The sequence below is a fragment of the Strix uralensis genome, chromosome 2 (genome assembly GCF_047716275.1).
Source record: "Strix uralensis isolate ZFMK-TIS-50842 chromosome 2, bStrUra1, whole genome shotgun sequence".
Taxonomy (NCBI): domain Eukaryota; kingdom Metazoa; phylum Chordata; class Aves; order Strigiformes; family Strigidae; genus Strix; species Strix uralensis.
The window spans coordinates 36,997,930-37,024,734 of record NC_133973.1 but is presented as its reverse complement, the minus strand read 5'-3'; the positions used below and the strand labels follow the sequence as shown (position 1 = coordinate 37,024,734).

Here is a 26,805-nt window from a genome sequence, read left to right as displayed (position 1 = left end):
ATATGGACAATAATTTTCATCCAAGCACAGTGTAAGGAGTGAAACTGCAGTGCTATGAAACCATCTTATCCACTGATACAAATAGCTATTATTTTATAAGGATGGACTTTGTATCCAGGAACTGCCTTTTACACTCATTTTGTCACTTTTACGAAATAGCAGATAGTTAAGGAAGGAGTGAATTTCCATTTTCACTCAAACTGGAGCCAGGATATTTGTGTTCTTCAAGCAAATGGCAGGTGTTTCCCAACAGAAAATATTCTTTTGCTGTCTTTATTGAAGAGGACACACATCCCTCCCACCCTTTCTCTTCCTTTCCTTTCTTAGTTGCTTAAAAAAAAAAAAATCCATTTCTGAGTAATCTTGATTGTAACTTCTTTAATGTATGCACTTTGTTTCCTGTGAGGTAGTAACGGGACACCCAGTCTAGTGATGATTGATGGGCGAAGAAGCATCTTTAGCAATGGCAGCTTTGTCATCCGTACTGTGAAAGCAGAAGACTCCGGATACTACAGTTGTGTGGCCAGTAACAACTGGGGATCAGATGAAATAATTTTGAATTTGCAGGTACAAGGTAAGACTATCGGATCTATCTCATAATTGTTATCACAGCTATTAACTGCTGTGTGCTGATAATGCATAGGTATGTTTGTTTGCAGATGTATGTAAAATACTAGTATTAATGTGCATTAATACAAACTTTAGGCTTCCAAATTAATAAATAAAATATTATGCAGGTCAGTCTGACTCAGCCATCGACATTTTATGATACAGCAAATGTTTTGGTTTTGGTGGAATGATTCATACACTTGGAGTTAAGTCTCTATGCAAGCTTTTGTAGGATTGAAAACTGAGTGTTTGCATTCAGTTACCTTCTAGTTCTTCACACAGAAAATATCAACTTATGCCTTCTCCTTACAAATATTACATGTATCATTTAAATATTACATAATTCAGGAAGATCTGAAGCCTTTACTTTAGCTTCTGAAAAGCTATCAACAGAAATTTTCCTCTGTACTGAGACCTTGGACAAAAACTTCGTTATGCAAGAGCAGAATTTTATTGATGATGGACGTGAGGAAGCATTTAAAATGAAACATCAGTACACCTTCAATTAGTGTATATTGTCAGCTACTTTTTATATGCATGTTGAAATGTATATAATGTATGTTATGATGTTGATGTGTATAAAAGCGATGACAATATAGGAATACACATTAAAGTGAAGCAGAGCATATGTATTCACATACCAACAGTTCACTACGCAGGAGATTTCCTTGCTCACTTACACTAAAGTCGATCCTAAGATTGCTTCAACTGACTGCAAATTGTTGTACCAGAGGGAATCAAATAACTGAGTTGGGAATATGGGCCATATTGTGGTCAGTCCCTCTCCTGTCCCTTGTTATGCAATCTAAACTTCTAGTGCAACCATACAGGAACACAGAAAGAGCTTGTTTCAACTGCAGTCCAACTCTCTCTGCATAAACTGTTCCACTAAGCCTTGAAACAAATGCCATAGCATATATTAATTTATCTACAATCCAACAGAGCCTAAAGATGCTGTTCTGCAATATTTGAAGCATGACCACAACAGGAAATAGGGAGAGGAAACGCTATCAAATGGAAACTTATCTTTATCTTATCTTTATATTTCACTAAGTACTTTTGTAATTGCATATCCTTGCTCTTATTGAACTGCAGTAATGAAAAGCAAATCAATATTACTTCCCTGAGGGACAGAAAGACTGGCATTTAGTATGTGGGACCACCATCTTTTGTAGGTAGGGTGAAGCTGTGATAAAAGGTTTTACAATGAGCCTTTCACAGTGTAGTGTGTGCAGTCTCTCTCCATGAAATGAGCCAAGTCAGTCAGAATAATGGAATAAATCCATCTCACATAGGGAATTTTCCTTTAGAGTATAAACTATCTTTTTTTTTTTTTTCTTCAGCACTGTTTAGCCCTGTGAGAGCACTAAAATCAACTTCTCTTTGAACTAGTCCATGGCAGTAAACCAGCAGTCTCCACTTCATATCAGCACTCATTATTTTGCAATCTGATGACTTGAACATGAACTGCAGCTGGGAGCTTTTCCTGGAGTTTCACTCTGCAAGTAGAGCTACCCCTTAAAGACAGGCAAAGCAGCCAGTGTCCTCTGGCAGCAGACTGCTGGGCATGACAGAGCATTTGTGACTTCTGTCCTGCCTTGCTTATGGACTGGTGTCTGGTGAGCACTAACTATGGCAGGGAAATGGCAGCTCCTGTCAGCAGCAGCCATTGACACACACGCCCCCCGCCCCCCCGGCCCTTCCCAGTCTTGCAGTGGCAGTGACTGGAGAAGGTATGACTGCCCTGTTGTCTCTCCTCCCTGGCTTTCCGTCCCAGCTTCAATGCTGCATCTTGGATCCCTTCCCATGATGGACACTGTCCATGCTTTACTCCTTGTTCTTGAGACAGCAAAGCTCAATTTTGTCTACATTTCTGAGGAGCTTGGAGACTGCTAGTAACACTTGTGCAGGAAACAATCTGTAAAATGAGCCAGACACAGTGCTGTTGTACATGACCAGAGCAGTGCAAAGGATTTGAAACAGAAACTTCCCTTTCTCCCCCTTTCAATTTCTGAACTTACAATTGTGGATGTAAAACATTTGGGTGAAATGTTAGTAAATATTTACCCTTCAGGTTCCTAATAAATAGTAGACTAGCTCTTTGAAGTTTCACCTGCTGTTCTTCTCTATTTTATCAAACATTATCCTCCACGGCCTTACTGGTTTTGTGCCATGGTTCTGGTTACCTCACTTCTACAACATGACTAGCTAAATGATTCAGACAGAAGTCAAAGATGAGCTCTCCAGACTATGACTACCATATGATCATATTGGCTCATGATAGATTTGTCAAAATGAAAAGAAAGCTGGCTACTTTGCCACTTTCTGCCCCTGAGCATTGAGCTCTGGAAACCCAGCCACTATACACTGGTGCAATTTGGGATTACTTAGGCTGAGCCTAAACTGTCCCAGTTCTTGGTCCCATTTCCAGTCCCAATTCCCTGTCCCAATTCCCAGTCCCAGTTCTTCTACCCTGGGCAACTTGTTGAGATATAACATGGCTCCTTCTCTGCCCTTTCATGCTGGATTTTCCTTTGAAGGAAACTGGATGGGAGATGAGACCTCTGTCTTATTCCTGTGCTCTGTCAGGAGCTAGTCCTGGGAACTGTGCAGTTCTTATGTTCCACAGTTTAGACACAGCGATAATGTTTATGGGAAGCAGCAGAACTGAAGTGTTTCCACGTTTGTTCAGACTTTACTGATATGGTTGCATCTTTATACCAGCAGCCTCAATGAATACATGGTGTGATCTGGAAGAGGTACGAATCTGCCCCCAGTCACAGATCTACCTATGCTACCTAGTTAGCACTCACAGTTACGCTGACAGAAACTCTTGCTATGCACTTTTTTTTTTACTTTTGCCATAATAGCCTGCAAACACATGCATGAGTGAGGCATCATTTGCAAGTGGACATCTGTTTCCTGCCACTGAAAATTCAGCTTCTACCTAAAACAAATATGAAAAATAACAAAAGATAATGGCTGGGTAGCTCATATGCTATTTAGATCTAACAGGACAGGTACAAAAAATTCAGAGAAAAGCAAGAGTTAAGAGCTGAAAGACAAAATTCTGTAGAAAATTAAATATAAAAGATGAGAGCTTGTCTGCTCTTGTCTTAACCAAAGATGTCAGCTAAACAGATACTTTGACAGAAATCATTTGCATTTTTTGCAACTCAAAACAGTTATTTGATAAATGACTGTTAGAAGGAATTAAGATCACGTCTAATCATTTGAATCTATTTTCTATTTCTAACTATTTCCAATCTAGTTCCACCAGACCAGCCAAGACTCACTGTATCTAAAACTACTTCTTCCTCTATCACTCTTTCCTGGATACCTGGAGACAATGGTGGCAGTTCTATCCGAGGTAATATAATTCAGGTTAATTGCAACTTCTTACTAAATTATCATATGTTGATAGGATTAGTATATAATTATGAATGGCTACAAAAAAAGAAAAACAGAGAAATCTGTATTGCTGTCAGCGCTTAGTGTGCACTATCATCATGATAACAGCTTTCAGTAAATTGTAGATTCTCTTTGTGGTGGTTTAATCACAGATTTAATCACTTTCTTCCAGTGTACCCTCAGCTGTTATGACAGTTACTCTCTCCGTTTTTCCAGACATGTAATCTCTAACCATTCATTTTTGAGGGTCCAGGTTCCTCATCTGGTCTTTGTCACTGATTGAAGGGTATTTAGAAATGCCTATCCCTTTCTTTTCCCTTTGAAGTGATCATAAAAATGGTATTTAAGCTGTTGTAGGGGTAGACAAAATGTATTGTCTGGTATCTGTTTAGTCAGGGAAGAGCTGTAGATCTTCCTGTTCATGGGATTTTTATAGTTTTATTAGGTCTTTAAAATGACTTGTCATATTACCTGCAGAATTTGTGGTTTGTGTCTGGCTTATCATTGCCATCTGTGCTTTTCCTACAGGTTATATTTTGCAGTACTCAGAAGATAACAGTGAGCAGTGGGGTAGTTTTCCCATTAGCCCTAGTGAGAGGTCCTACCGTTTAGAAACATTGAAATGTGGCACTTGGTACAAGTTTACTTTAACTGCTCAGAATGGAGTGGGACCAGGACGCATCAGTGAGATCATTGAGGCCAAAACACTTGGAAAAGGTATGTTGATTTCCATCCCCTTTGCTCACCTAAAGCTCTTGCATTCTGGTGTAGATCTTAGTTGGATGACAAGACAGTCCTGGATATTTTAATATTATTGGCTTTGGAAACATTCCCAGTTTTGTCCATGCTGTGACAGAAGAGGCTGTTGCTGCAGAACTTGAATCACTTACTAGCTGATATTCTATCCTTATTTCTCTAACAATTTTGTTCTAAGATGGGTTGGTAGATATTTGGGAAAGGGGTGTCTCCACTATCATAGGCTATAGCAATTCCAACTGCTGCTATTGCCCTGAGAAAATGGTTTCTTTCTTCTTGTAAAAATTCTTCATCACACCTGTGGTGGTGCAGCTCTCTCAACCATCACAGCATGGTGGACACTTCATTTGACATTCTGTGGCATAGGGAAGACCTGGTATGCTGTAGATGTGAATGGTATGACTTGCTGAAGCTCAAGGGAGACTGCAGATCAGCTGTGTACATGCTGCGATGATCAGTGGTCAGGGAGAATGGTGTGCTGATCTTAAAGAAAGGAACATTTATAGAAGGAGAAGTTGAGTGTTCTTATTTTCATTGCATGAAATGTAAGGTTTACACATGCTTCAAATAGCATCTAAATGGTTAATGAGAAAGCAGATCTCCCAGCTCTTTGAGATTCTCTGGGACTTGATATATATATATATATATATATATATATATGCCTGGAAACTACCTGTGTTACATTTGCAGACTGAACCAGGTACTGTGTGATTTAGAAGGCTGAGATCATTCTCATGTGAGAGGTCCAGCAGCATCTCTATCCAAAGCTATTAACAAAGTTATATGGATAAGTTATGCTTTATTATATAGAATAAAATAGCACATTGTAGATAATTTTCATCACATTAGGTGTACCTTCCAATAGTAAAAATACTGTTTCTGCTAAGCAATTAGCAATAATAATTTAAAGTACAGTACAGTAGTATTTAATATATATATAACATTTGCTGATGACCTGTCTTGTCCACGTACTGTCATTATTTCAATTCTAAAGTACCATTTTTACTGTCATTACTGCTGTATTACGTAAAACTGTCAAAAAAACTTTAATGTATATATCAACAAAAACCAACAGTTGATCTCAAAGCAGGACAAGTAAATAGAAATGTCAACCCCTTTCTGAATGGAAACATCTTAACTCAGAAATAAAAAATTCAAAGTATATATTATTTTCAAATATATAATGCAATGTCAACATATTAATATTTTAAAAATTTTGATTGTTACTTGCAAGTTCGTCAAAACTGTCATTTTACGCAAATGAAAGCCTCTGTACTCTCAAAAAAAAAGTGTTCAATTCCACTTCAAAAGAAGACTAGAGTACCCACGGACAATCTTCAAGTGTATTTCTCTCCTATAGTATTTCTACACGGTGTTCCGAACCCTTTCTTTTTTGTATGGCAGTGAGCAGGGACATTCACTGATATGAAGCGTCTGCGCTAGATTTACAAGTTGAGTCATGCCAGTCCATGCAAACTGTCAAGTCAGGTCCGTGCAGAAATGTATGGATTTTTTTTTCACATATGGATTTGACAATCTAGGTTTGTGAGTCTGGCATAAAGTGTGAAAAAACATTTAAGAAGGAGGGGGGAAAAGAAGTTGAATATATGGTTACTAAAATACATCATTGCTTCTAGAGCCACAGTTTTCAAAGGAACAAGAGCTCTTTGCTAGTATCAACACCACAAGAGTGAGGCTGAACCTGATAGGCTGGAATGACGGTGGCTGCCCCATCACTTCCTTCACCCTGGAGTACCGGCCATTTGGGACAACAGTCTGGACAACTGCTCAGCGGACATCCCTGTCGAAGTCCTACATACTGTATGACCTCCAGGAGGCAACCTGGTATGAACTGCAAATGAGAGTGTGCAACAGTGCTGGCTGTGCAGAGAAACAAGCCAAATTTGCAACACTCAATTATGATGGCAGTAAGTATATCTTTTTATTTACACGTCTGAGATACTGTTTTTACTCTAGTTTTTCATGTGAAGTTTTTTTGCTTGTCTTTCTTTTGTTCACTCATAAACCCCTTTTTAAATCTGCTAGCCAATCTGACTGGGGGGGTAAGTCTCAAAGACGTAAAACGCCTCCTGATTTCATGACAGTAGGCTACGAGGCAGAAAAGAGGAATTGTTTATTTGTCCTCACTGAGGAAAATCTGAAGCACCAAGTCGATCAACCATAAGACACGTAAACATAGGACACTAGGTGTCATTAGTTACAGTGGTCACAGAAGCACTTACTAGTATTTCATGCACCTCTTCCATGAAATTTTTGTCTCACATAAAATTGGTTCCCACAGCCATTCGCAGCAGTGACTGGCCTCGTTGCTATTCCATGCAATGTCCTTGTGACACAGCTCAAAACACATTATGTGACACAACAGAGCAGCTAAGTAGCTTGTCTTCCAGGAAAGCCTCTGGACAACATCCTCCAAGGGCAAAGCAATGACAGTGCTATTATCCCTATTTACAGACAGGGGAGAGTGAAACTAATGGCTGTGACAGATGGCTCTGTCATGCCCAGCAGCAGGGCACAGGGGATGAAGGAATTGTTGCATCCTGCCCTTCTGCCAGGGGTTACTGACCACCCTGCAAAAGCAAGAAGAAGAGGGCAAGAGCAAACATGCCAATTTGTCAGTCACTCCAGTTCATATCCTGGCATGCTTATTGAAAGTGATGGTGGCACATGTGTGCTTCTGCTGGCTCTATAGTGGGAAATGGCTGTATTTCTGGCAAAAAGGCAGTACAGATGGCTCCAGATGGCAATCTCTTGAATTGCTCTAGTGTGAATTGCCAGAGCTTTTCTGGAGACATCCAGTGTAAAATATTGTTGTGTTGCCAGGGATATTGTGCTGTAGTGTGCAACCACTTGGCGACATCTCTACTGTTAAATTAAACAGGACTAATGAGCAAGTTCAAACAAGAACCAATAATTGTCCAGCAACAGCACCAAATTGCTAATCATTCATAACTCTGTGTTGGTAACACATCTCCCTGCCACAGTTTTGTCCCACACGAACCAGCAGTCTCCAGGACAATACACAGGGAAACTCTCCAGGACAATGGCTCAGGGAAGAGCAACAAACAGGGACCATTCCCAGCCAGAAGTGTGGGATATCGATCGGGCAGGGTTTAAACTTCAGCATCTTACACATCCTCTAATGCTATCCCAGTCTTTGTGCTAGGTACTCATCAGTTCTTGCAGATAATTAACAACACGTGCCCTCGTGACTCACCCTTTTGCAAATAGCACATCCCCTCACGTTTTTCTGAGAAAATAGCATTTTGGTAAGATGCCACACAGTTCTCGAGTTATTTCCGACAGTTGAAAAAATTAAGTGAAAGATTTTATCTCAGCACTTTAGAGGCCTACAGGAAACCAAGCTCCAAGTAGTTATACAAATGCTGCCAGGTGTTGCCAGGTATACTTAGGGACCTGTTTTACTGAGCAGTATAAATGCTGTCAATAATAACTGTTTCAAGTGTTGTGAGTTCATTTCTTGCCACTTTACTTAGCCTATCCTCTTTTCTTTCCAGTATCTTCCTACAGGCAACATCCAACTTTCAGTGGTCATTTTTATACATCCACAGTTACTGTTACATATATATGACCAGGGCAAACAGTCTTAAGCCCTACCTTAAAATGAGATTATATGAATATGGAGGTCCAGAGCCTTAAATTCCCACTGATAGCAGTGAAATCAAATGTATTCTTACAATGAACTGATTTTAAATATTTTCAGACTCTGCTTTTTGGTTGGGTGATGATACTTACCTTGGTTTCACATACTGTGACCTGCACACCATTTGATTTTATGTGTTGCTGTATGGCATCTTTAAAAGTGAGAAAATGAAACAATAAAAATATTTGTAGCATTAAATTTCCTGGGCCACTGCTTATGGTCAGCTAGAAAATTTCTCATTTATGGCATTGATGGTTTTGTTTGTCAAGCATGCTTTGCCAGGACTATATTGTGCCTTAGAGAGGCAGCATGACCTGAAATACTGACTGCAAGGTCAAGAGAGGAAAACATAGATAGAAAAGCAAATTTCAGTTTTCAAATTTTCTGAATTTGTTACATTTGTTGCAGAACTAAAATGATAAAGTTATTGATATTATTATCATCATTACTGAAAATTATTGAAAATTAAGATAGTTTATTTCCACATAAGAGAATCTTCATAGAAGAACTATTTCAGTGCTTCTAAAGCAAAAGTTGTTCCTACAGAGTCCCAGCTCCCCATTCATTTGTTCCTTGGTAATCTGCGTAAGTTTAAGGTGCTTCAGAGTTGGAAAATAGTCTGATTAGAAATCAACATTTTCTATCAGTACTTCATGCAGAAATTTTTGCTTTCATAAAGAATGACTTTTTCATTTGCAGAAAGCATGACAGTGGAAACTTCTTGGCCAGCTCAACTTTTGAGTGCTAACCCTACCTCTACCATTGATTTGTCTTGTGATGTGAGATTAGTCCCTTCCAGCTTCTAGGGGTCACAGCTGCCCTTAGGATAAAATAGATACAAGGATAGTGCTTTGAAGATTAGATAATATGTGTATGAAAGTTCTAGGATACCAAATGCTAAGAACAAGCTTAGGAGCTTTAGCAGTCTTAAGATAAAGCCTTTGTAAACTTTGTAGAAATCCTTGAGTCTTTCAGTCATTTTGTTTGGACTGCAGTACCTGATTGTTATCTGTGATAGAGCTCCTGAGAAATACCATGGCTAAGTATCCTTTACTTTAAATCTCTTCATGGTGAATTAGGTCAAAAGGTTAATGACAGATCTACCTGTGACTTTTTGCTTTCAGTTCATAGATATTTCAGCTAACCATTTGCAGCTTACAGATTTTATGACCTTCCTGCCCCTTGTTTTTCAGAACATTTGCACTCAATACTTAAGAAGATATTTTTAGCAATGTGCAGCTGTAGTGTGTAGCACTGCAAAGGAGCCTCCCGACTCAGAGATCAGCTGCTCAGTAGCCCTGACATTAAATCAGATCATCTTGGTAGCTGCTCTAAACTATGCTAATTGATTCTAGCCCACCAGGGGACTTCCTACCGTGAAGAACAGTTAGGACACAGGAAAACACTTGGTAGTCCTAAAGTCACAAGGTGCAATGGGAGATGCTGGAAGGTCTGCAACATAGGAGAAAATGAGGTCAGAGACATTCAAATTACAACACCTAAGAAGCACCAGTAAGCAGGCTAACAAAGGGCGATAGTGAATTGACCTGGAATCAAAAAAACCCCTCCCAATTTGTCCAGGACTTTGTTCTGAGAAAAGCTTTGACTATTCCACTCCTACCCAACACCTAGAATGACAGCAAATGTTGAAATGTTTTCTCAATGGATAGCAGGTTATTTTTTGGTAATTTATAGTACAATTGCTGAATATCCACAAATGGATAATGTGAAGGATATATAAACTTGCAGTGTGTTTTTTTTAATTAAGCTTGTACTGCCTGTATATAACGTTATGAGGTTTACACTTTATTTGGAAGAGATATGGAAAATGATCATCACTTACCTGAACACTTAAGGTTTAATTGAAATTAAGGCCACTCTTAATTGGATTTTCATCCAAGTATTAAAGAGAGCAAGACATCATTTTAGGTAATCTTGAACCCAAGAGTCTTTAGCCAATGGTCTGGGTGACTTTAATTCAGAGTGAAATTTGGCCCCTTAGTATTCAGGAGGGTTTAGGAGGATTTAGAGACAGTTATTAGTATTATCTTCAGGAGCTTGAAATTCTTTCCATTTCTTCATCTAATCATTTTCTTTGCCTTTAGAGTAGTCCAAAAACTACATCTCAGTTAAGACAAGATGAAACAATCCTGCTGTGTGTTTATTCCAAGAAATGGAAAATTAGAAAAGGAAGGAAAATTAAGGGGAAGAACTGCAATGGAACAGTAGAAAAATATTCAAAATGCAATTGTAAGACAATAAATTTTCCAAAGTTCCTGAGATAGGTTTGGATCGTTGTAGCTTCTCTGTTTATCTTCATCCCTGTAGGGAACTACTCTTCTCATTATATGAAACTCAAATAGCTCTTTTGAAAAAACATGACTTAGAATTCTACATTTTCACTGTGGTTATGGCACTCACATTGTACTGCATCATATCACAATTTTTTTTCTGATACTGTATGGTGCATAATGAGATACAACTATATCACTCAATGCAGCAATTAAAATGTAGAAAAGGATGTGCCTGTTTCTCTATCTCACCCTCCTATCCTTTTAGAAAGTAAGTAGTCACTTTTATGTTTCAGTAGCTGGTTAAATTGAATAGCTTCCATCAGAAGTCATCACAGTTCACAATACTTGCGTGTTTCTACCCATTTCAAACAAATCCACATTTTATAGCCTCATTTGTGGTTGCATTCAGCAGTTTAATAGTAATCAGGAAATGAGTGAGAAGTCTTCCATGACTAAACAGCCTTCCAAAGAAAGTGCTGCATTCTTCTCACGTCCTTTAGAAGTAAAGAAAAAAAAAGAATTTAAAAGTTCAAGTACTATATATCACCAGGAATCCAGGTATATTCAAAATGCAGATATGTCCCAAAATGAAAAAGTGAGCTGCCTGCAGATGCCAGTAGTTTGTAGATTCATTTCCATCATTTTTCTCTCAAAATTTGATTGTTTCTATCCAGTGTTACTCTCCTGTTTTACTGATGAGTATAATGTCTGACACTCTTTAGCAAATTAGGATCAGGTTGACTATCTGAACTTCAGATCAATATCACTGCTGCACCCCTAAGACGTGATACAAGAATGTTTCTGTGAAAAGGATTCATCTGATACATGTAGCACGAAATGAACTTTGTTAAATATGTTCCTTACAAAGAAAAGCCCAGCAGAAAGTATGAATATGTCACAGCAGTGCTATTTTCTCATAGCAAGGAGGAATATACTTAGGTAGTAATTCTTAGATCGCTTACAGTTTTGTAATGATTTAATATGACTTAAAATTGTAGAATTTGACTGTATAATGGGCATGGTTTTCTTTCATCAATGAATGCATTTATTCTTGATTTCTGACAATCTATGAGTCTCTGCTGTCAGTACCTTGTTACCAGTATGCATGGCCATTACACATGCAAGCACAGCATCCACCCTGAACATGACAAATCCTTCTTAATGTTCTGCATGCAGCTGAAGCATATAACATGACATATTCCCTGAGAACTCAATCTTATGTCTTCATTAATAGGCATCTAATATCATGACACTGTTTCCAGGTACAATCCCTCCACTCATTAAATCAGTTGTCCAAAGTGAGGAAGGGCTGGCAACCAACGAAGGGCTAAAGATGCTGGTGACCATTTCCTGTATCTTGGTTGGGGTCTTGCTGCTTTTTGTGATGCTGCTGATCGTGCGGAGGAGGAGGAGGGAGCAGAGACTGAAGAGGCTGCGAGGTAAGATGAGAGCTGTGGCACTTATTTCTACATATGTATACTCCCTGAACATGAAAGTATAAGTGGGGCTGCACATAACCAAACTGTTCAGTCCCCAGTTGGTATAATTTTCCTACGATACGTAACAGAGTGAGTCAACAAAGTATATGTGTTTTTTTACAGAATTTCCTTCTTTTCATTTGGTAGTAAGTTTCTAAAAAATGACTCATGTATCCATTGTTATTATTTTGCATGAGGGAAAGGGAAATAATTCTCATGTGTTGGTGTTTGTCCTCCTTTTTTTTGTTGTTAATTTCCCTTGTGAATGATCTTGATAACCTAAAATCGTATTTTTTTCTGAAGGGTAAAATCAGATGTTCTGAAGATGGGGGGACGTCAGTTTTCCAGCAGATGCAAACCATGATTCCCAAATTATAAAATTAAAGTAGCCACATGTTAGTAGGCTAGAAAACACAAGCAAATAGTTTCAGATTTGTTACCACATCTTTTTCGCTATGATGTGTTATAACAGAGCTACTACAACACTGCTTCATTGTTCACTGACCTTTCATTGTCTCTAATCTGTAGTTTTCTCTAATCCTTATTCAAATTCAGGTGTTTGCTATGTGAGTAAATTCTAGATCAGTGAACTCATTCAAATTTATCAGTCTTCTAGTAAAGACCCCTGGCTGAGACAGAGCCAGGTTTCTGACCCTTGTAGTCTGCAACATCTGAACTTGGCCCTGTAGGTTTTCCACTAGCACACTACAACAGACCTTACACTGAAGGTATTTGGGAAAAAGCTTTTCAAATCACACACTGAGTAAATAGTAAAGCAATTTATCATCTGCAAAAATAAGTCTAATCAGTTCCAAGAGCCACCAAATTGTTTAGTTATTTGTATTTTAACCAAAATATGATCATGGGATATATTAAAACCAGGCCCAATCCTGTGTATTCTATCTCACCTTGTCATCTCTTCTTCTCACTCATTTGGGTCCCATTTTGTCTTTTGTAAAAATATTTTGGGTGTTTTTGCAAAACAAGACAGAAACACAGGGCTCTTAGGCATGGGGAAATTCATAGATCAGAGAGGGCAACTGGTCTTATAGTTCATACAGAGCTCTGGAAATCAGGGCATCTGGATGCTTTAGCTTGTTGTCACGGTTTAAGCCCAAAGGACAACTAAGCACCATGCTGCCACTCACTCACTCCTCTTCCCCAGTGGGATGGGTAAGAGAAAATACAACAAAAGACTCAGGGATTGAGACAAGAACAAGGAGGGATGACTCACCAATTATGGTCATGGGCTAAAGACAGACTCAATTTCAGAAAAAAGAACATCAATTTAATTTGATGACCACCAGTATTTTACCAATCAAACAGAGTAGGTCTGTGAGAAAACAACCACATCTTAAAAACACCTTCCACCCACCCCTCCCTTCTTTCCAGGCTCAGCTTTACTCCTGATTTCTCTACCTCCTTTCGCCCTCCAGCAGCACAGGGCGGGCAGGGGATGGGGGTTGCAATCAGTTCATCACACATTGTTTCTGCCGCTCCTTCCTCCTCAGGGGGAGGACTCCTCACACTCTTCCCCTGCTCCACCGTGGGGTCCCTCTCATGGGAGCCAGTCCTCCATGAACTTCTCCAACATGAGTCCTTCCCACAGGGCTGCAGCTCTTCCCAAGCTGCTCCAGCGTGGGTTCCTCTGCAGTCCTTCCAGTAACTGACTGCTTCAGCATGAGCTTCCCTCACAGTCCCAGCCTTCTTTTGGAACCTGCTCCGGCGTGGGGTCCTTCATGGGCTGCAGGTGGGCATCTGTTCCACTGGTGACCTCCAAGGGCTGCAGGGGACAGCCTGCCCTCTCCCCATGGGCTGAGCACACCTCTTCCCCTCCTCCTTTCTTCAACTGGCCTCAGTGTTTGCATAGGTATTTACCTCACTCATCTTCCTGTGCTGCAGGTTCCCTTTCTTTAAATACGTTATCGCAGAGACGCAGCCATCGTTGCTAATTGGCTTGGCCTTGGCCAGAGATGGGTTTGGCTTGGAGCCAGGGAGCTTTGAGAAGCTTCTTACAGGAGCCACCCCTGTAACCCCCTCCCTTTCTGCCAAAACCCCACCACACACAAACCCAATACACTGGTATAACTTTCTCATTCAAAACATTTTCAGTCATTTACCTCTGTGCAGTTTTTTCATTAAAAAAGTGGTGGGGTAAGGGTGAAGAAAGTGTTATCTTCTCAGAAATACTGTGGAATTCCATCCAGTAATGAGCAGGATATTTTGAGCTCCTTGACTCCAGGAAATGATGGCTGTGCACATTAGTTTTTCATGGATAATTTACAAGTATTCATAAATTCTTGAGTCCCTTAAGGAAGGCTGATGATCACTAGCTAGTATGGCTTTTGCATAACATAAGATTTGTCTGAATTATTTCCTCTCAGAACACAGGAATTTAGAAAAATATCTGAGATTCACTTAAACATAGGCAGTGACAAAGAATTCATCAGTATTTTTGATAAAAATCATCAGGATTTAACTACCATTTCTGTAAAATTTGTGTTTCACTTCTTATCTGAATTTGAGCTACAGCTTGACATCCTAGCCATCTGGTCCTGTTATACTTCTGCCTGCTGTACAGGGACTGAAGTTCTTTTTTGCATCATATTTTCAGTCTCTAAGGATATTCCTTTAACATGGTGGTAACCAAGTAATTTCTTAATGTTTTCATTGGTAAATGAAACAGATGAATCTTTAATTTTTCTCTGTAGTTTTCCCATCATTTATTAATTTCAAGGCTTTTAACTGGTCCCTTTGCAATCTTTAGGTAGCTTTCCTCATCTGTGTATGCTAGAAATTAACGTAGTATTCCAGCAACAGACATATCAGCATCAGAGAGGTAACAGCCTTTCTTCTTTCCCTTTATGGTCTTCTGTCTATATCTGCAAGGATCACCTTTTTGGGTAGAGCATTATTTTAAGAGTTTGCATTTAACATCTTATCCACTGAGATCATCTGACAATTCTCTGATTACAGTACAACAGGAAACATTCTCCATTGTATAGTTATGGCTTGTGTTCTTGATATACGACCTTATACTAATACAGATACATTACTAACTTGTGGCCAGCCTACCTGATGATCCAGATTGTTATGCCTTAGTTACCTGCCATTTTCACTATATTTTAGCTACCTAATTCTTGTGTCATTTACAAACTTTTACAGATATTATTTAATTTACTACAGAGACTGATAAAAGTACCAAAAGTGATGTCCCATGGTACATGATGAAAATAAATACTAAACAATGATTGTCTGCTTAAAATTGTATTTCGAATATGTTGAAACCCATGTGAAATGGCTGCTGTGTTAATTTTTTGTATCATGCTACTTTGTTATCAAAATATTTTGATATACCAAAACTTTGCTCTAGAGAAATATAGATATAATATTTTACTGTTATTTAATCGTATCTCAGTGAGAGTTTTTTCAATGTCATCAATTCTCAGTGAATTTTAATCTCATTTTTAAAAAATCAACTTTGTTTGACATGGCTGATTGACAAGTCTATATTGCTCAGCCTCAGTTATTCCATCTCCTTTATTTCATTTCATTTCATCAAGCTTCATTCCATATTTTTCATCATTTTGCTCATTGCCAAGATCAGATTGATAGGACTTAAGTAATTCGGGTTTTCTTTGTTCATTCTTTTTGAAGACTGATCCTGTGTTAGTCATTTTCTGCTCTTCTGGAGGTTACTTCATGTTCTAAAATTCTTACTAACAATCAGTACTGCTCTTGCAGAGAACTCCTTAGAAAGTTCTCTAAAAAAATCTTGTGTGCAAGTTTTTCTGATCTCCTAACTAAAAAAAAATGTTTTGCTCTAGTAGTTGTTGTGTTCAACTTTCATCTGAATCAGTTTTGAAATTGAAATCCTGTCATTGTCACTTGATCTGTATCACCTGGTGGGGTTTCTTTGAGGCATAGGACTCATTTTTCCGAAATTATGATTCTACCATCAACATTACTCTAGTCTACATCAGAAGTAATAGTTTCCACAGTGGGACCTTCTAAAAGAATTTATACAAGTTACAGATGTAATTCTTGCTTTTGTGGCTCCAGGAGATGTGTTTTCTTTGAACTCGCTTGACAAAGAGAAGTGGGAATTGCAGATTTATTTGCAGTACATTCTGCATGCAAACATTTATATCTGTGGTTTTGAAAAATGGGCTTGTGGTCCAGTTTCTGCGGGGCAAATGTACCGTAAGAAGAGCAGTCCTGCCATCCTGAATCCTTTCACTCCTTGTTTTAGCATGTAGGGACAGGTAAACCTTTGCCTTTCTCCTGTGTCACTTTCAATATGATTTATTTCTCTAGGAGTACTCTGTTTAGAAAGAAAGCGTGGTTTTCAGAAAAGCCCTGATTTTTGCCCAGTTTAGTAGTTCCACAGATCAGGTCACAAGAAGGTCAATTGACTGCTAGAGTTCATGCAGCCATTCAGTAGGTCAGCATATATTATAACAGAGAAACCTGATGACTTTTTCTCTTTCTCCTTACTATTAACCTAGCTCCACTACTACCGTAATAGTTTTCCCTATTTCTAAATCCAAACTCACCTTAATCCAAGCAGAAAGTATCAGTGTGGCATGATAATTCAGAAGTGACAGCAGGCAATTTAAAACTGTATCATGGCCCCTGATTTCCCAGAGGGCAAGACAAATGTGTTAAGATTTTTAAAGGTGGCTGCCCCAGCAAATGGAAGTGAGGGCTGTCTCTGGGTCAATGCCTGTCGGCGCAGCCATGTGTCAAACCCACGGTGAGGAGCAGTTTGTCTTTTTCACTAAGGCATGGGGTGATGCTTGGCTGGAGTGGGAGATCACTCCCTTCACTCTGTCATTCATGGACTCCCCAAGCCCTGTTTTCCCCACCTGAAAACTGGGAGATAGGACACTGTCAGCGATACTGACTCATTTTATGAAGTATTTTCAATTTGCTGATCAAAAGTGTAATGCAGGAAATATACGTTACAATTTGTAGTCTATACTTATTTGTTTGTGAAACTAGCATTTCTCCTGTAGCTGATGTTTTGGACACGCTATTATCATAATCAGTTGCTTTTAGGCTTTTGGATTTTGCTTTGCCAGATACATAAGATCCCTTATCTTCTTGGGACGTTTGTTTTGGTCCACTAGCCTGTGTGCCCAGTACAGCCATCATTAACTACAGTAACACTGCTGACCATTGTAACAATCTGCTTGAATAATTAGTACATTTAAACCCTGCTGAGTTACTTTTTTTTCTGTCGTACTTCCTTGTTCAGCTTTTGACACATAAGGTGATCTTGCATGATGCCTCATGTTATTTTTGATTGAAAGTGCACAATCTCCTTTGCTTCTCTTTGACCAAGAATGCATATATGTTAATCAGCATTTGCATATATGCCACATACATTTAATTGTGAAAATGTAACATTTTTTTCTAGATGCAGCATGGAACACATCTATGTGCTGTGCAGCACCTGAGAATATGTGAGGGAGATTGTTTGTCATTTAATCATGGTAAAAAAATCTAAAAAGCTAAGTGAATGACATTGGGCCAAGCAACCTTCAACTTTGTCCCTTCAGCTTTTCTTGAGTTCTGAATTACTTGCACATGTATCCATAACCTTCTCTTAAGGAGGCAACAATTGCTTCACAAAAGCTGCTAGCTGAGTGAAAACAATATTTGCATATGAAATCACATTTATTATGTGCACCAGAGGGAGAGTGTGTGCATAGTTTCTTCATGATCCTAGTGCTGCTAGAATGACAAGAAGCATCATAAAGTTTGCTAAAAAAAACATGACTTGGAACCAGAGCTGCTTTCTTTTTCATTTTTGTATTCTTCAGAAGAACTGGATCCCTTCCTGGGTCCTTAGAAGTCAGTAGCAAAACTATCTCTGATGTCATTTGGGAGCAGCAGCAGTGGTAGTGTGGTTTATGACTGATGATAAAGACATTGTCATCTACTATGTAGTACCACTTATAAGAGTCTTAACAGCAAAGGGCAATCTCAAACAAAGTGAAAAATTGAAAATCTGAGTGCCTAAATGGAGCACTGTTTGGATTAGACGGGGCATCTCAGATGAAGAGTCCTTCCCTCCACCAGGAGTCTGCCATGCTTTGTGCTGAAAAGGGATAGGGGAAGGTTAAAAATAAAGGAGTAGAGCAAACAGACCTAGAGGAAGCACTGATTTTCAGCTTCTCCAGTAGTAGGTGAGGAATAAAGCTTAAGACAGGCAAGCTGTCACAGTAACAGAGAAAGAGAATGTAGAAAAGTGAATGGAAGGCTTTTTGTCCATTCCTTTTAAAAAACAATACAAATGTAGCTGGAGCGATACATTAAGATGGTGGTTTGTTTCTGCCTGCATCCTCTGAATTTAAAGGCAGGATATTTAATAAGACCACAAGAAGGAAATCGTTGTAGGTGTAGGAGACCCATGAAGTGATTAACGAATAAAAAAGGTGAGATGGAGAAAACAAAGACAAATTCAGTAAATGTCTTGGCAGGTGCTGGTAGATTTACAAGCAGCAGATAAAAGAAGAAATTTAAAGTTTCACATAATAGGAGAATTGCTTGAAGACTGAGAACTTGGAATTGTTTTCTTCTCAGATTTGCTTCACTTGGTTGCACAAAAGGCTGCTTTGTTGCTGTGTGATATACTTAAGGACTCTGGAGTCAGCATTTTTAAGTGAGTTTGTTTAGCAGCAGACTGCAGGAGAGCAAAGCATAGCTGTCTGTTTTTGCTGAATAATACTACAGAAATTATTATATTACGTTGATAAAGTTTTACAGAAAGCTACCTTAAGAACACCAGGTGAACCAACCCTCAGCTGTGTCTCTTGATCTGATAAGTACCTGAATAATTATATCCCCAAAGGATTTTATACTAATAATAACAGCAATGACAACAACAGAAGGAATATTTCTCCTTCAGCAGCACCTCATTTTGCAGGGCTGATCCATGTGGGAATAAACCACCTCCTGTTTTGTGTACTGACTGTCCTCTGAAGACCCAGTAGTAATTCTGAATTATTGCTAGTGGAAAAACATCCATATTTGAGAGCAACCAAACAAGTTGACTCCCTGGAGACCTCCCTTTCTCAGACCTCCATGCAGTCAGGTCTGGTTTGGAAATGGCAGGTTGGCAACTGCTCATCCAGCTTGGGTTTGGCTCCAGCCCAGAGATGCGTGTCAACATTTCTGTCTTCTTGCCTTTTCTTCCTTCCTCACCTGTTCACTTGCTAACCGCAGCATGAAGGAACAGAGATCCCTTTTATTTGTTAAACTGTTCCTACTTCCAATAAGTTTCTGTATTTTTTTCTAGTTAAGCCAATGGTAGCTGTACTTCTCTAAGCATCTTTGGTGCTATTGATGAACTAAACAGGTCTGTCTGGGGCAGAAATGCAGTTCCAGCAAAAGAAAGGACTTTTGGAGATTATTTTATTCTTGGCACTGATCTGAGAAACAAGAGTGGTCCTACACATGACTGATTCAAATCACTTCCTAATAATCCATCTATCAAATAGATTTTCATTTGTGATGACATTTCTTCTATTTTCTTCTAGATGCAAAGAGTTTGGCTGAAATGCTTATGAGGTAAGAATAGATTTAATGTTTTTAAATTGAAAAATATCTGTCAACTATGGCATCATATTTTAAAATTATTATAGGTACAAACAGAGAAGTAAACCTTCTATTTCTAAATCCCTTTTCAAAACACACCATTTGATTGTTTGTTAGGATCTAGGAGAAATTGCTGGTTAGAAATGGGAGAAAAAAGAATTTGTGGACAGTATCTGTGAGGGAATACAATGGTAAAAAACTGAGAACTCTTGTGTGAGTAGATTAAATTATAGAAGCTATGTAGGTCCTTTTGGACACTTTTCCTGTTCAGAAAAACATTTTCGTAATATGTACCAAAGTAGTTGCTCTTCAGAGATCATCTGATTGAAGGCAGTAAGTGTCTGGATGTGAATATCTCTAAACTTTACAGTTATATTTATGTAATTCACTATTGCTAGCTGCTTATACCCGAAGGTATAGAAGAGCAGGTAAATCCATTTATTATTTTTTAGTTCTGTTCCATCAGCTCAGGATCCAGAAATCTAATTCAGTTGTTGAATGGCAACAGAATGACTATTCTGGAACCACAATTCTTTCAAAGATGGAAATTTCATATCTTCAATGTTTATTCTTTTGTCTGGGGAAAATATTGAACTTCAAAACTGATCCATATATTTGAAAATGGGACCACCAGGAATTATTTTTAAGTTCAAATGGGGTTTGGTTTGTGAGAAAATCTTTTTATTTTTAAGCAACAAATTTGAGAATGTCATAGATATTTTACCAAATGAACCATGCTCTAAACTTTCTCACCCATGATAAACTTCACCTGCTATTGTAGGAATATATTTACCAAAAGACATTGTGACAGATGGTTTTAGTGTAAACTCAGCTCTATGCCATCGGTCTGCAAATACATCTGAATAGTCCCACTGATGTTAACAAGACTGGTCATTCAGGTCAGGTCATACCCTTGCTATCTGCCAGTTAGAAACCCCTGCTAGCAGCAGATTGCAGGTTTAAGCAACTTCAGGAAGATACACTCTGATATTTTTCAGTGTTGCAGAAAAAGCACAGATGAGCATACACAGCAAGTCTGTTCCCTAAAGAATCCCAGCACAGACTGGCTGAATCTTCTGGATGAAGATACTCAGTCCCAGTGACAACCACACATAACACCTCTGCAAAACTGGTAAACCTCTGCCTTAACCCCAGTTAGCTTCACTAGTCTTGTCACCACCTCTTCAAGGCCATTTCAGTGTCTCACTCCTCTGATGTTTACATAACTTTACCAAACTGCCTACAGAAGTGCCCAGTTTTGACCCATTTTTACCTCTGCCAATGTCGACCTTCAAATTAAAGTACTTCTTTTGCCCTCCCTGCCTGATGTACTCAGAGAGCAGCTGGGTCCCTTCCCAGCCTTTAGTTCAGAGCTGTTTTTCTAGGTAACTGATCTGCCACCAGTTTCTTTTTGCTTTTCCTTTCACCAGCATCGAAATATGATTAAGTCATTTTCTCCCATCTCATTTATTAGCAAATAATCAGTTTTTTATTAAATAGTAATAGCTTGTATTTCTTTTCTAAAACTGTGAACAAAGGCAAATGACTATTAAAACAGGACTTTAGAGGAAGTAAGGGATATAGGCCTACATTTGCTGACATGTCATGACTTGAAGGTCTCAAAGTGATGCTGTTTTGGGGAGCCTGCTTTCTACAGGCTAAATGTTCTGTCATTTATGATAAATCTGTGAAATACCTCCAAATGAAACCTGAGCTACCCACCATCACTAGATGTTCCTGAAGATTTAGCATGTTAATTATCAAAGGATAATAAGCCCTCTCCAAAGCAATAGTCACATATTATAAAGCTCCTGATATTTTATATCTTTTAAATTTCACCAAAATCTGTTATGATACAAATGTCAAGAAAGAAGGTATCCTGTGGGTTGTGCCTTGCTGTTTAAGTATTGGACCAAGAGCAGAAAAGATGGTTCCCTTCTTGGTAGGAAGGAGTGAGGGATAGAGAGAGCTTTGTGTATCTTTCCCTTTGAGGAGGTTTTTATGAGCGTGTGTAAAGCGGATTAAGAATGGAGCTTTAGTCTTTGCTTTGAAAGTCACTGGCTTTGTCTGTGTAAGTCAAATGTCTGTGGACCAGGGTAAGCCACAGCAGTTAGCATTTTAATGGGAGCTGCACAACTTGTTGCTGATACCTTAAACTCACAGATAAAAATTCCTGCTGCTGTACAATCACAGCTTTTTATGTTTCTTTTGGGTGAAAGCATCAATCCAGGCAACTTCTTTGTAACAGTTCACTGTGGATCAATATAGCAATTGACTGAGTTTTCTAATTTTGAACACAAAGTGAGGGATCTTTTCTCCCCAAATATTCCTCTGTCAGGCTGATTACTTAAAAGATTTAGTTTTCCATATGTTTTTACAACAATCAGCTGAGACATCAGGAAACTGTGAGGTGGCCTGACTCTCTGCCAAGGACCCAGAATGACTTCGGGTTTACAGAGCACTGTATTTAATCCCTTTACATAACTAGCTTGTTAGGTTTAACCCTCTTCTGTGCATACAGACAGTCACTCAAGTAAGTACTTTTTTATTAAAGATCCAGAATGATCTTTTAACTATGCACACTCTTTCAAAATATATTATACACTGTACTTGCTCTGGAAAAAGGCCTATTTATCCACAGACTGTACATAAAAGTTGTACTCAGTCAGACTCAAAGGCCCACATACCCAAGTATCTGTCTTTCATCGTGGCCAAAAGCAGACACCTGGGTAGAGTAAAAGACTACAGCAAATACATACTTGTTTCTCAGACAGGCTTCCAGTCTCTAGCAATTTGGAGCTCAGAGATTCATTGAACCAGAGGGAATGAATTGTATTATACACAGATCCTTACAAGGTCTGACAGGTAAAGAACAGCCATAGCTCATGTTTAAGTTTGGGGATTTTATATCTGTAGGTTAGAGAAAATATAGGTAGATGTGTTTCCTCCCTTTAAAGAATTAATCATTGGACTTGTCATCCACCAGACTGTTATAACACTTCAATGACTGAATTTTCCTAGGTTAGAAAATACTTGGGCACCAAACTTCAAAATTGGAATTCTAAAAATCTTTGTCTCGCTGCCAAGTCCTTGAGGCACTTAATTGCTGTTGGCACTTTAGGTTTCTATAACCTGAAAGTTGAGCTATTGTGGTCTGCAGAAAATGATTCAAAATACCATGAGCCAGAAAGAGATAGCATGCTAATAGGCAACAACCCTCTTGATACTGCCGATTGCCTGTTCTGCGTTTGGACACACCATGTCACTGTGCTGCTGCATACAGGAGAATTAATTAGACCAGTAAGGAGAAGAAGAGAGATCATGCAAAATGAGGCATAACTCGAGCATAGTAGAGAATTTTCCTGAATATGGAGAGGCCTGAGTTCTTGTTCTGGCTTGAAGGACCTTCCACGTATTTTGCATGAAGCTATCCCTGGAGCCAAGAATGGGATTCAGAATTCCCTCTTAGCAAGTGAGCAATATAACTGTAAACCTGGGGAACTGTCCTCCTGTTCCCTGGGGTCCAAACAATATTTTCCGTGCAGTTGAGTGATTTGCAATAATAGGGTTATAGAGCGTTCATACTGCAGAAGAGCTTCTAGCTCTCACTGGGATTCTGGGGACTGCATTCTTTGAGGAGGATGTCTGATTTGATCCCTTTGTCTCCTGCGTCCCTGGTGAGCAAAGGAGGGGTGCAATGATGCATTTATTAGACTCAATTACGTATTGCACAGATTCTATATGTATCTGATTGCATGTACCCTATAACTATGGGATTATTGATTGTTAATTGAAATTGGACCTCAGAAATTCAGTTTCCTACCTGATCACAGGTTTGCTCTATGATCTTGGACAAACCCAAAGTACTCTTACTTTTCAAGGGCATGTATTCAAGCATATTTGGCATGCAGATAATACATTAGTCTCTGATTCTCTTAGCATTTCAGCAACTTGAGTGGAAACCAATAGGAGATTGGCATCTAATCATTGCAGAGACTTCGCAGAGACTTTGAAAATGTCAGTGTGGAATTTATCTGCATTTTAGAGTCCTAAATGTCTTTGAAAATTTACGTGCTTAATGTGACTACTGTTCTCCACTGATTATATATGGAGAAAAGCCTGGCAGCCGTTGGGTAGCTCTCCTGATATTTTGCTTCCATAATGATTAAATAAGACACCAGTTGTAGGATGTTTGCAAGCATTTCAGCTATCCATCTTACATGATAGCAAGAGTACCACCTAACCACCAGGTACAGAGAGACGTTAAAGTTTGAGATGCATAGATAGTGTTAATACTGGGGACTACAAGAGCAGGAAAAGACAGGTGAGAATCAGCCAGAGAGGTGTACCTGTGTGCCTTGCAGATCTCACTCTTGGATTTGGAGCAGAATTACTGACCACGTGGCAAGGAAACTCCTCCTAAAAAGGAATCTAGGAGTACCTCCAAACCTGCAATAGTTACATCTTGCTCACATGGAGACATAGCAGGAAGCTAAGGCAAATTCTCTAGAGATGTGGGCTCATCACACATGCATTAATTTCCTATGTAGAGGCCCGCACTCGGGGAATAAGAGAGCTTATCACCAAGCAGCTTAACAGTCCTCTTCTGATTCCATTAACAACAATAATTCACTACCAAAACAGAGTTAAACTGAGTGATCTACAGCTATTTTACACTACAAAATGAACCTCCATTTGGAACGCATTGCCCTCTGCAACTACCTGAAAGGAGGTTGCAGAGAGCTGGGGATGAGTCTCTTTAACCAAGTAATGAGCGATAAGACAAGAGGGAATGGCCTCAAATTGTGCCAGGGAAGGTTTAGACTGGATATTAGGAAGTATTTCTTTACAGAACAGGTTGTTAGGCCTTGGAATGGGCTGCCCAGGGAGGTGGTGGAGTCCCCATCCCTGGAGGTGTTTAAGAGTAGGGTCGACATAGCGCTGAGGGATATGGTGTAGTTGGGAACTGTCAGTGCTAGGTTAACGGTTGGACTAGATGATCTTCAAGATCCTTTCCAACCTAGAGGATTCTGTGATTCTGTGATTTTAAAGCTCTTTGAAGTGTAAGCGCTTTGGATCACAATGCTGGCTGATTTGTCTTAACTTTCTTCAGTCTCCCCATGTAACAAAGTATTTGCAAATATTTCCTCTCCTCCAAAGAGTAATTACATGTAAAGGCCAAAAAGTTCCTGGGTTTTTAGCGCAGTCTGAAGGTCTCTTAGGACAAGTTCTGTACTATAAATTATTGTAGCACTCAGTTTTACTATCCATTTTCATTTACTTTCAGTAGACAGCTCATTTAAGAAGTCATTTTCTGGTACACAAACTTCAAAATGAAATTGTTTCAATTTGCATGATGATAGAATAATTGGTTTATGTTCTTTTTTAGAATATTGCATCAATCAATTAGAAATAATCCATGAATGTAAACAAGATTTGCAATCTTAGTCTTGGAACACCAATGGGACTAAAACCTTTATTTATATTAGGCAATTTATTAATGGAATCCCTAGTTATTAATTTGCTTTTTCATTTATCAATTCTCATGATAGTTGGAATTTATCTAATGAAAGATAATGAAAAGGTAAAAAAATAATTGGAAAGTACTCAAGACATCATTTTCCTACCAACCTGTTTGATCAGCTGTGTGTTTCTTTACTCATATTCATGAGGAATGAAAGAAAAGGTCCGTCTTGCAAAGTGCTTTTACTAATTTCGTTATATGATGACGCTTGAAGAAAATTATACGAACTTTTCAGGAGATTCCTCCTGATAAAGAATAGACCAGATCCCTCAACAATGTGCATTCATCTAACTGCTCATCATGTGCAATAAATTAATACCATGCACTTGTTCTGAAGAGAGGAAAATAAGATGTATGAGTATTTTTGCTGATTATGTTTATATTATTTTTTGTTTGAGCTGGACAGATTTTAAATGATGAAGTTTGCAAGTATCTTTTCATTTAGGCTGAATGTTAATGTGTTTACTTCTCTTTTGCTTTTAGCAAGAACACTAGGACATCAGATACACTTAATAAGCAGCAGCAGACACTGAGGATGCACATAGACATTCCCAGAGCACAGCTTCTCATTGAGGAGAGGGACACGATGGAGACCATTGGTAAATCCTTGTTGGGCTTGTTTCTACTGGTTAATGTAACAGGCACTTTAGGTGGACTTCCTTTACCCCACACCTTTTCCCCACTGCACAGATCAAGAAAAAAGAGCTACAAAGTAATTTGCCACATTTGAAAACTGAACTGATTTTTTCTTCCCCCTTTGAATCATTTTCCATTTTAAGTAATCTCAGTACAGTATTTAAAATAATGCAGGACATTAGGGAAATGAAGCTGGTGGAAAAGCTGCTTGAAGAAAATGTAAATGACGACTGGCAGTTTTATGATTTTCTTTTTGATTTATCTTTTGGCTTTGACTAGGCAGTTGGATCACTGGCATTACTTACAAGGAAAATGAAATTCTGAAACTACAATATCAGTATTTAAAGATTTTCAGCAGCCAATTTCTAAAACTTACATGTTGCATATTGTATCCACCTGTTCATAGCAAATGATATTTCAACATTTTGATCAGTTTTTAGCTTTTGTGTATCTATGCAAAATTCAAATCTAAACTGTTTCATACAACAGAAAACAAGATTTCTCATGTGTCTGGCACATAGCTGAACTGTCATGAAAAATAGAATTGTTTGGTGTTGGGGTTTTTTCCACATAATTTAAACACAAGATGTCTGAAATCTCAACAGAATAAAAATACAACCTGATCTTGTGACTGTATGGGTACATGCTGTGGCAAGCCCCTGCAGAATGACCGATCTTGTTAGATTTCTAACTTTTTTTGATCAAAATCTGTGTAGAAGAAACCTGTGATGGCCAAGAACGTAACAGCATCCCAGAGATAGTGTGGTTGGAGAGGAAAGCTTCGTAATCTGGGAGCAGCATCTCTAC

General features: G+C 38.7%; 1 protein-coding gene across 2 annotated transcripts in view; it reads left to right on the top strand.

The window, feature by feature from the left end:
• The window catches only part of DSCAM (DS cell adhesion molecule), a 476,473-nt gene that overhangs the window by 417,060 nt on the left and 32,608 nt on the right, over window positions 1–26,805 (top strand). Inside the window, exons 23-30 of one of the 2 annotated variants that reach the window (XR_012627493.1) lie at window positions 411–574; window positions 3,881–3,979; window positions 4,549–4,737; window positions 6,414–6,704; window positions 12,018–12,194; window positions 19,781–19,811; window positions 20,837–20,970; window positions 25,846–25,857. Coding sequence is in view for 1 of the 2 variants with exons in the window: in XM_074858375.1 (XP_074714476.1) it covers window positions 411–574; window positions 3,881–3,979; window positions 4,549–4,737; window positions 6,414–6,704; window positions 12,018–12,194; window positions 19,781–19,811; window positions 25,846–25,961 (1,067 nt within the window). In the remaining variant the exon portion in view is untranslated. Of the gene's footprint in view, window positions 1–410; window positions 575–3,880; window positions 3,980–4,548; window positions 4,738–6,413; window positions 6,705–12,017; window positions 12,195–19,780; window positions 19,812–20,836; window positions 20,971–25,845; window positions 25,962–26,805 lie in introns of those variants that run through there. The other variant, XM_074858375.1, reaches the window with a different exon arrangement.